Source organism: Oryzias melastigma, linkage group LG16, assembly GCF_002922805.2.
Source record: "Oryzias melastigma strain HK-1 linkage group LG16, ASM292280v2, whole genome shotgun sequence".
Lineage (NCBI taxonomy): Eukaryota > Metazoa > Chordata > Actinopteri > Beloniformes > Adrianichthyidae > Oryzias > Oryzias melastigma.
In genome coordinates, this window is record NC_050527.1 from 3,589,143 (window position 1) to 3,599,417 (window position 10,275).

At 36.2% G+C, this 10,275-nt stretch overlaps 2 protein-coding genes across 4 annotated transcripts in view; both read left to right on the forward strand.

The window, feature by feature from the left end:
• Positions 1–7,642, forward strand: part of inpp5b (inositol polyphosphate-5-phosphatase B) — a 22,855-nt gene extending 15,213 nt beyond the window's left edge. Inside the window, exons 12-23 of one of the 2 annotated variants that reach the window (XM_024267212.2) lie at positions 986–1,173; positions 1,397–1,508; positions 1,600–1,709; positions 1,982–2,117; positions 3,986–4,096; positions 4,211–4,376; positions 4,516–4,751; positions 4,842–4,949; positions 5,348–5,432; positions 5,903–6,030; positions 6,123–6,234; positions 7,227–7,642. In XM_024267212.2, the coding sequence (XP_024122980.1) occupies positions 986–1,173; positions 1,397–1,508; positions 1,600–1,709; positions 1,982–2,117; positions 3,986–4,096; positions 4,211–4,376; positions 4,516–4,751; positions 4,842–4,949; positions 5,348–5,432; positions 5,903–6,030; positions 6,123–6,234; positions 7,227–7,324 (1,590 nt within the window). In that variant the 3' untranslated portion in view covers positions 7,325–7,642. The remainder of the gene's footprint in view (positions 1–985; positions 1,174–1,396; positions 1,509–1,599; positions 1,710–1,981; positions 2,118–3,985; positions 4,097–4,210; positions 4,377–4,515; positions 4,752–4,841; positions 4,950–5,347; positions 5,433–5,902; positions 6,031–6,122; positions 6,235–7,226) is intronic. The other variant, XM_024267213.1, reaches the window with a different exon arrangement.
• Positions 7,643–7,719: 77 nt separating this feature from the next.
• Positions 7,720–10,275, forward strand: part of mtf1 (metal-regulatory transcription factor 1) — a 14,495-nt gene continuing 11,939 nt past the window's right edge. Inside the window, exons 1-2 of one of the 2 annotated variants that reach the window (XM_024267214.2) lie at positions 7,720–7,822; positions 8,796–9,317. In XM_024267214.2, the coding sequence (XP_024122982.1) occupies positions 8,853–9,317 (465 nt within the window). In that variant the 5' untranslated portion in view covers positions 7,720–7,822; positions 8,796–8,852. Of the gene's footprint in view, positions 7,823–7,987; positions 8,009–8,795; positions 9,318–10,275 lie in introns of those variants that run through there. The other variant, XM_036215737.1, reaches the window with a different exon arrangement.

Genomic DNA, 10,275 nt, shown 5'->3' on the forward strand with positions numbered 1-10,275 from the left:
ATTTAGCGTATTAGTGCATAATCATTGGTTCAGCATCTGTCTATTTCCATCATTTGATTAAAAAAAAAATCAGGGCTGAAAAATTTTTAAGATATTATCAAATTCATATAGTCATTGCTTTAAAGAATTTTTAAAACCTAGTGGGAACTCTGTTAACTTTAGCAAAGAATTTGAGTCATGTTAACCAATCAGGAACTCAGCTTTGGTCCACAACATGCTGATAATGTAATTAGCTGGTAGAGTCCAAAACCAGCATGGAGGATGAGCTGTTGTTGCCGTTTGTTCTCCTCCTGAACTTTGATATTTTTCTTATTTGCATCGAGAAAATAACAAATACAAAAATTATTCTAATTACTTTTCCCTCCTCAAACTAACAGCAAGTCATCAAACCGGGTCACAGAGTGACAGAAGTACCGCTGAGAGCGGCCGTCATTCAGACACAGCTCCTGCAATAGATTACCGTGCTGAGATAAATCTCCGAATGATCTCATGAACCCAGACATGGTGACATATTACCAAAAATAAATAAACTCTGATCTCATCATCTGTCACTTCTATGATGCAGCGATGAGGCTGAAAACTTTTGATCCCTCCCACATGTTGAGCACACAGCAAAACGGAGGCAAACGAGACAAATTTGCTGCACAAAGCACATTCAGTGTGAATGCAGCATTACACGGTTTGATGTTTTAAGATGACCATCTGCTATCTGTGTGAAAAGGCTTATTAAAATGATAATAATGTTAAAAATAGTCACTGTTTAGCTACTTCTTAAAAGATTTCTGACATTCACTAATGTGGTTTATTGTTTTGAACAGTCTAAGAAATAACTGGAGTAATTGTAGCACTTCAGGAAAACTTAAACAAATGTTGCATGAGTAGATATTTCGTTTTTTTATGTTTTAAAGAGACTCAGAGAGGAATACTTTCCTGTCAGAACAAGTTATTTTTCTCCAACAGCTTTTTTTCTGACTTTGTTTTGCAGGGAAACAAAGGTGCCGTGGCCATCCGCTTTCGCTTTCATAACTCTGATATTTGTGTCGTCAACTCTCACCTTGCCGCCCACGTGGAGGAATACGAGAGACGTAACCAAGACTTCAAGGACATTTGCAGTCGCCTTCAGTTTCGCCAGCTGGACCTGACTCAGCCTCCACTCACAATCATGAAGCACGAGTGCGTAACCATTCGTTGTTGGAAGGAATCTGGTTTTCAAAAAGTACAAATTGTTACAATTAAAAAAAGCACAATTTTTAAGCTCATTAACACCCAGACATGGGTAATTAATTCATGTTATAATTGAAGTTAATAGTTTAACTTGAAATTAGTTTCAATTTAAACCAGGTCCATATTCAGGATCTCTTTGCGTGTTTTTTGTGTCCATCTCTTCCATGTCCAGTGTGGTTTTATGGATCGGGGACCTTAACTACAGAATCAGCGACCTAGATGTGGAGGATGTGAAGGAGTTAATCAGCAAGAAAGACTTTGAGACGCTGCACTCTTACGATCAGGTGATAATGACACTTTTAATTACTTTTTAATCCAGTTTGAATGACCCTAATGTCAATTTGCTCTACTTGTCTGACAAAAACGGATTTTCAGCTGAAAAAACAAATCGATGAGGAGGCCGTCTTTGTTGGCTTTGAAGAAGGAGACATTCATTTCCAACCAACCTACAAATATGACACTGGCTCAGATACTTGGGATTCGAGGTAATTTTTCATGAAAGCCTAATTTCCACTGAACAATGTCTGTCCATTTTTACTCATGTAATGTTCAAAATGGCAGATAAATCCGATGCTAAAAAATAAGAGTTTCAATGCCACAATAAAGGTTTCTCAAACTTTTTATCTTAAGCAAAATTTTCCTGCAAACTATCAAAAACTGTTTTAAAGTACTTAGAATTTGAGTTTATTTTTGTATTTTTAAATGTAGAAGAGAAATCGTTTCTGAAAATTAAAGTTTTCATTTCTCATGGATTCAGTGAAAAGTGCCGCGTCCCTGCGTGGTGCGACCGCGTCTTGTGGAAAGGCAAAAACGTCAAGCAGCAGCATTACCAGAGTCACATGGCCCTCAAGACGAGTGACCACAAACCTGTCAGTTCCCTCTTCGTCGTCGGGGTTAGTCCTTTATTTTGATTTCATCGACGCAGTTTTTTTATTTTTCTGTCAGACTAAAGATGTAGTTTACCTAACAATTCATGCTGACCTGCATTAAGAATGTTGTTATATATTGTGTCCTCAGAAGAACATCCTGAGTGGGTAACAGAGTGTAGATCTTGATTTATAGTGCTTATTGATAAGGCTTCCTTGATCAAACTTATTTGTTTCTGTTCCTCTTGTCTTGTCCCAATATTTTGTATTCTATGTCAAAGTTTTCATTCTGGAGGCTGGAGAAGATGAGAGAGCTGCATAAACATCAATTTAATCCAGATGCAAACAAGAGAACATCACTTCACTAAGCTTACATGGAATATAATCTCCAATAGCACCAAAAAAATTATGAAATCAAAGCAAAAAACATTTCGTATAATGTAGAGAATGAGGTCAGCAGTGAACACATTGAAAAAACACGCAGAAAGAAATAATGTGAATGGCAAATTCACAATACAGCTCCAGATGAAGGACGGGTGGAATAAAAATAAGTTGAAGTTTAAAATTAAAATTTGGCAAATAAATAAATATAAAAAAAACACAAAGGAAACCAGACCAAAGGCAATGAAAACTGGATCACAAAAGAGCGCAAACATATGCAATGCAACACTTCCTATTAGGAGAGATGAACAAAACATGTTCTCAAAAGACACTTTCGTTATAGTTCTAACAGCAGATAAAAGCAGAGCACAAAGTGGAAGGACCGTTAACCAACATTTATGACATTTAATGAGAAAAATAACAGAATGTTAAAAAATAAACTGTAGATCTACTAAAAAAATCCAATAAGAAACAAATAAATACACTATACTCACAGCCAGCATAACACCAAAAGAACAACTAAAATCTAATATATATATATATATATATATATATATATATATATACGCTCCCCTGCGCCTCATTGTGGACATTATTTGATAATTAACATACAATTTAATAAAGATCCAGATGGAGAATAAAACTCCAATAAAGCTGCAAATCTAAACAACTGGTACAAGAGTTTAAAGTGGAAATCCTGTTCTCTAATTATTCAGAATAGACGTAGGATGGACTAGTCAATCAAAAAAGGCAAAGAATCTTACAGTATAAGACATACTTAACTTCTAAAGTTTATAGCAAAACTCAGTCAGCTTCAAAAAAGACATCTACTGATTAAAAATAAAGCTTCTCAATAGAGAATCTTCTTTGTAGAAACTTGGTACAAACCACAACTAAAGCAGCACCTACCTAATGTAAACTCCCAATATGGAAAATAGATATGAATGTTGTCCTAGAATAAAAAATGAAAGAAGAACTCACTGATCATCTGAACACTCTGGACGCTACAGGAACATGAAGATCAAGCATTAAGAAGACAGCAGCACACACTGACCAGTACTTCTTTAGGTCATTGGGATACCCCATTACACCCAGACTGTCAATTGTCAGGGGTCTGTATAAACAAATCTGCATTAGCACTGATGACACGAGGAAAACCTAAACTAATACAAAGAGTTGTGTAGAAAACTGCAGGAAATGTAGAGTTTAGTGTCTTGCACAGGAACACTTCGACACATAAGGGCAGGCAGACCGGTGATCTTCAAGGACCACAGCCAGACTTAGGGGGCTTGGTCAGACCAATAATCCTGTCAGGTTTGTCTGGCGAGCCACGCCCACCACAAGCAGCTGATAGTGACTTGTCATGCCGGACGCCAAACCGGTCGAGTACGACTCCCGGCCATGTAATCTGCACCTTTAGTCTGACGAAAAGAAAACCGTGTTTACACAGAAAACAACAACTTATTTATGTTTTTTTTCCCCTCCACCTTATTTTTCTCTCATTTTTGCTGCAGATTAAAAGGATTAACGATGAAGTCTACAAGAAGACTTTTGAAGAGATTGTACGAAATATTGACAAAATGGAGAATGAATGCATCCCATCTGTAACTTTGTCCATGCGAGAGGTACGGTTTTATAAACTGCTGATCTTGATGGTTTGAAGCAGTTTTAGAACAGTAGTAACATCAAACTTTTTCTTTTTATTATAATCATGCCTTTTCAATCATGTTTGCTTTCAGTTTGACTTCAAGGATATAAAGTTTATGGAACACCAGGCACAAACATTGAAGCTCTTCAATGATGGACAGGTTCCATGTCAGTTTGAATTCATCCAGAAACCCAATGAGCTGACGTACAGCAAACCCTGGCTGACGGCTAACCCCCCCAAAGGTTTTATTGCTAAAGGTGAGAAATAATCAAGTTCATTTAAGAGATCTCACATTTTTATCCTTATTCTTTATCTGAAATTTTGTTGCTGTTGCTACGTGTCACCTGATTGGACCAAATACCCATAATTCCACGTGTTCCCCCTTTCTTTGTCCAGGTGGTTCAGCAGATATCGAGTTGGAGGTTTTTGTAAATCGTGTCACAGCACCTGATCTCAACTACGGCAAGGAGCAGATTGAAGACATCCTGGTCCTTCATTTAGAGCGAGGCAAGGACTATTTCATCTCGGTAACGGGGAACTATCTACCGAGCTGCTACGGCACCTCCATCTATACTCTGTGCCACCTGAGGGAACCCATTCGAGATATGCCACAAGACAGGCTGCGTGAACTGGTACGGCAGTCTCTCCTTACTTGTTGTTTAAGTGTTGAAGCTTTTTTATGTGGAGTTTGAAAAGGTTTTACTAAATGTTCTCGTTTTTAGGCTGCTATGTCTGGAACTGAGAATACAGCGACCACCGAAAAACCTCTTGACATTCCGAAAGAACTTTGGATGATGGTGGATCACTTATTTCGGAATGCAGTCAAACAGGTCAGAAAATAAATTGATTTATAAAAACCTTATTGTACTCATTCTCGGTTTGTTTTGAACAGTTTTTAAGAGAAAAAAACTGTTTGATTTCCTCAGACCACAAGAACAAAGACATTTTTTTAATTTTTGCTTTTATTATTTTTTGCTTATTATTTTATTTCACTTTTTTTTAACTGCATAAATACATTGAAATCGTGGAGTAATCAGTGTGCAAAAGTTTTAATATGCATCTCTCATTGGTTTAAATAAATTTAAGTAAATTTTAACGATTCTGAATTATTTTGCTAAAGCTAAATTCTCTTCTATTGCCTCAAACTTTTGAATGAACTTCCAAGCCAAACGGGAACAAAACCTCATAAAGAAAGAAGAGGATCAAACTGTATGTCTTCTACTTGCAGGAGGATATATTTCAGCAGCCGGGGCTTCGAAGTGAATTTGCAGAAATAAGGGATTGTCTCGACACAGGGATTCCAGATTCTCTTCGTATCCTTTAAAACTACCATTATTTTCCTCAGAAAACAAAAGGTTTACCCTTAAAATAAAAAGTATTCTACAATAAAATCACTTTTTCTGGATTCAAGACTTGTGCTATTACAAAGGTTTGTGGTGAATGTGACCTCTCACACATGTAGCAAATATTCCATCTGGGTGTTTTAAGTTAGGAGGGACACATTTAAAAATATTACATAATAAAAACTTGAAAGAAAAGAATTAATTTTTATTTTTTGCATACTTGTTTTGACTTGATGTTCACACACACATTTCATAAATATATCTTCTAAAAGCAGATTCACACTGAGTTGATGGGGAAATAAATGCAGCAAATTTCAAGTTGAATGTCAACATGTCATTCTTACTCATATTAGGTCTTCTTCTAACATTTTTTGGGGTCTATGAACCTCATAATATCCCAATCCTCAAACAGAATACATCCTTGACTTGAATACCTGCAGCTGGCAGCAACCATTCAGTGGCAGAGGCTTTGCTCCTCTTCCTCGATGCCCTCCCAGAGCCTGTGGTTCCTTTCTCTTTTTACCAGCTGTGCCTTGAATGCTGTTCCAATGAGAGCCAGTGTCAGAAAGTAAGTTCAACAGTCTGCAGAGATTGTTGTTTAAATGCAGAAAATTCTGTTAAATTATTGGATGATGCATTAAAGATGTGCTATTTTTTTAGGTTATTTCCACACTACCTCAGTGCCATAGAAATGTGTTCAACTATTTAGCTGCCTTTCTGCGTGAACTCTTGAAGAGTTCTGAAAGTAATCGACTAGATGTCAGCGTCTTGGGTAAGAAAAGGCTAAATAAAAGTGCTGTTTTGTGTCCAAATCTGGAAAAAAATAACAATAAAAGTCATAACTTTTTGTTCCCTAAAGGATTTTAGTAAAAGTTGGGCGTAATCACTGTTTGGTTTCAAAATGGGCCAAACGATTCATTAAAACATAGCATGAGGTGTTTTTTAAATGTTTACAGCATGTCTTTAAATAATTATTCACAAAATGTACTGTGAGGAAATTAAATATTTGAACATTATTTTGCAAGGTCTCCTGTTATGGAGGAGTCTAACACTTTTATCTTAGGTGCATCCACTTTGAAAGACACAATCTAAAAAAAAACTGGAATTCCCATTGTATGATTATTTTATATTTTTATTATTTTTTTGTGTGTGATACTGCTACAAATGAATATCTGATCACATAACAAAGTAGCCATTTTTTGTGGTTACACGGGCCAAATGTTTCCTGTAGTTATTGCAGGAGGGATTTTTGGCCCACTTCTCCACACAGATCTTCTCTAGATCAGCCAGGTTTCTGGGCTGTTGCTAAGAAACAGTTTAAGCTCCCTCCAAAGATTTTCTATTGGGTTTAGGTGTGGAGACTTACCCATGTGCAGAAAAACACCCCCATAGGATGACGCTACCACCCCCGTGCTTCATAGTAGTGATGGTGTTCTTGAGATGATACTCGCCATTTTTCTTTCTCCAAGCACTGCAAGTGGAATTAAGACCAAAACGTTGCATTTTGCTCTTATCACATGACTTTCTCTCATGACTCCTCTGGATCATCCAAAGGGTTGATTTCAAACTTAAGACTGGATGTGCTGATTTAAACAAAACAGATGATCTCTGAGTGAGATAACTTGCAAAATCACAAGATGTTCAAATACTTATTTACCTCACTGTAGAATATATAATGTTAATAAATAACCTTTGTTATTCTGTGTATCGTGAGTATTTATTCTTTACTGTGCAATGTTTATAATGCATTTTCTTTGTGCACAGCCACCATTTTTGCCTCCTTGCTCCTGAGGTCCACCACAAAGCAGGATCTTGTGGAGAAGAGGAAGACGCAGGAGTTCTTTAAGCATTTCCTGACCTGAACTTCTTCCTGAACGGAGAACTCGTTTTGCAAAAGCTAAACACTAAAATCTGCAAAGTCCAGTATTTTAAATAAAATCCAATGGTTTGTTATACTTTTGTTTTTTGTACAGGTATATAGTATATTTACATGAAAGATGTAATTGTCAGTTTCCAAAAATAATGATGTGATTTAGTGATTCACAAATTATTGTACATCAAAGGAACATCTGTAAACGCAGAAAAGTTTTAAATATGTCTATTTTATTTAATTTGTATTTGTATGATCTCGACATCATTTTTGTTTTATATATGTGTATATATAAAAGTGTCAAAAATGACGAGTGTTTGGTGATTTTTGTTTGCATTTTTTCCTCCTTTCGTTTATATTTCCAAATTGTATTAAATTTCCCATAATTCATCACGAATCCCCGTGACGTAGTATGGTAACAGTGCAGGGGGGAGAGAGGAAGAAAGTACCATCATTTTGAGAATTAGCGAAAGGGTTACATTTTGAAAAGGTAATGGAGTGTCATTTGCACCTAACCGTCTATCTTTGGGCTTCGCACGCGGTCTTATAATTTGGTAAATTTAAGGTTATTGTCACCGCTTCCAGATATGTCGACAGTCAACACTGCTAGTTGTAGCTTAGCCGCGAGCTAAGTTGCTGCTACCTAGCAAATCTATGCTTGTATAGACAATTATGTGTTAGTTGACATCTTGCGTAATGCTAACTAGCGGTCATATTTTAAAGGGTTTTAACTCACTTCTTCATGTTAGAATGTTTGGAGTTTTATTTTAGTCGGGTGGTTTTTAGATGCTAAAAATGAAAAGTGTTTTGACTAGCTTCATACATGCTCACAAATCAAAAACGTAGTCTGAAATATCACATCAGAAGCTATTAAACACTGCTTGCTAACCAGTGGCTAACACTATTATCAAGATATTTTTTTGTTAAAATTATATAAAATCATATTGTCATTCAAAAATAATTCACGTTTGATTATTTTTTGGTGCCTATTATATTTAACCTCTTTGTATTCTAAAATGTAGTTCATTTAGAGACGTTAGCTTGGTTCGAAGAGCATGCAAAACTTCTGACACTTTTCCGTATTTTACTTACAATATATGGCGTTTTCAAAGCTTGTTTGAAGGGTTTTAACTGCGTGTTAATAACTGTTATGTACTCGTTTTAATATTAGAGTGTATGCTAATGCTAGCCCTCATTTTAGCTTTTATACTTGTCAGAAAGTTCCAGATCTTGATCTAGTGCGATGAGCAAGATAACACTTTTTTAGCTTTAGGATCTTAAGATCCATTGTTTAGTTAGTTAGTGGTGGATGCTTTTGGTTGTGTGATCTCTTTAAAATGCTTTGATTTTGTAAGTTTAGGTTAAAGTGGCTGTTACTTTGTGTTGTTTGATGAAGTAGAAATGTTTCAAATGAACCAGACAAAAAATGTAAGATTAATTAAGCTGTAATTTTATTTTTTCAGGTTAAGTTGACTGCGTGTGCACTCCTCCTTTCTGAGGAAGCTGAGGCTCTGGGGACCATGAGTGGGAATGGCCCTCATACAGAGGTGCCGATGTACTTCGAGGTGGACGTTGATCCCCTGGAGGAGGGAGATGAACAAGACACTAAGATCCACTTCGAGAAAGACGATGATCTGATTCCTGAACCTTCATCCTCCTCCGGTCGGGTCTACGACCGCACCACGGTGCTGATCGAGCGGGACCCGATTCGGTTGGATGAGGAGGGCGAAGAAGAGGGTCACTGTGGAGGAGATGAGGATGGAGTCACCTTCCTCACTGAAGGGGAGGGTGATGGAGATGAGGAGGACGGCTCTTTGGGCTTTATGGGCGACGCTGACGGGATGTCACAGGGTTATGTTCACCATACGATCTCGCCGGATCAGATCCAGTTCACAATAAATCCAGGTTCCACACCAATGCCGCGCAACATAGAGGGGGCCACGCTCACTTTACACTCCGAGTGTCCAGAGACTAAGCAGAGAGAGGTAAGCCTATTTATTAAATCATTGTCAAGTGCATATTATTTGTGTTTGAAAGAGAAGACAGTAAAGTAAAAGCATCACTTCCCAATTTAAGCTTTTTTATTATTATTATTTTTCCCCTGGCAAATAAATATTTTATGCCATCTATTACTTTTTTATGTGCAAGCTTTAAGACTAACCTCTCAATTATCTCAATTATTATATTTTTTTGCTAATTATTGGAGCTGCAAACTTTAACGCGTTAATGCACACGATTAATGAAAAATAATTAACACGTTGATATTTATTAACTCAAATTAATTACACGTCACAAAGAAACAGTCTTTCGCTTTGCCTCTGTGGTTCAGGCTTTCATAGCGTGCATTAAAACACTTTGTCAGGTATAATCCCCCTTATACGATGGTCACTTGATAAAGTTAAGCATTTTAGACAAATAAAAATTAAGGGAAAATGTTCTTTCTTTGTTCAAAAGATTATTTGTAGGACAATTTGCATGGTTTCTTTTTATTTGTTTCTTTTTTTTTTTCTTGTTCGAAAACTAAAAAGAGCCATATAAAATGTACCTGATTAATCGTGATTATTCACAACACAAAAGGCGGATTATTCTGAATAATTTTTTAATCGATTGACAGCAATAATTAAAAATAAGTGGTCTGAATATGATTTCATATAATAAGTGGTGAGCAAATACTGTGACTAAAAAAATAATAATCACGATTAATCGCAATAACATTTTTTTCAAGTTTGTAATTAATTATTTTTAATCAATTCCCAGCCCTACTAATTTTTGTTAATGAGATGAACTTGCAATAGCAATTTAGTAATGATATGTTTGTCCTGTTGACCAATATATGCTAAATTTTAAACTTAACTATTTTCAATAGAGTAAAATGAAAAAACAAGTTAAATAAATAATTGTTGTTGGAGGTGTAAGTTTACAAAAAGGGTATTATTATACTGT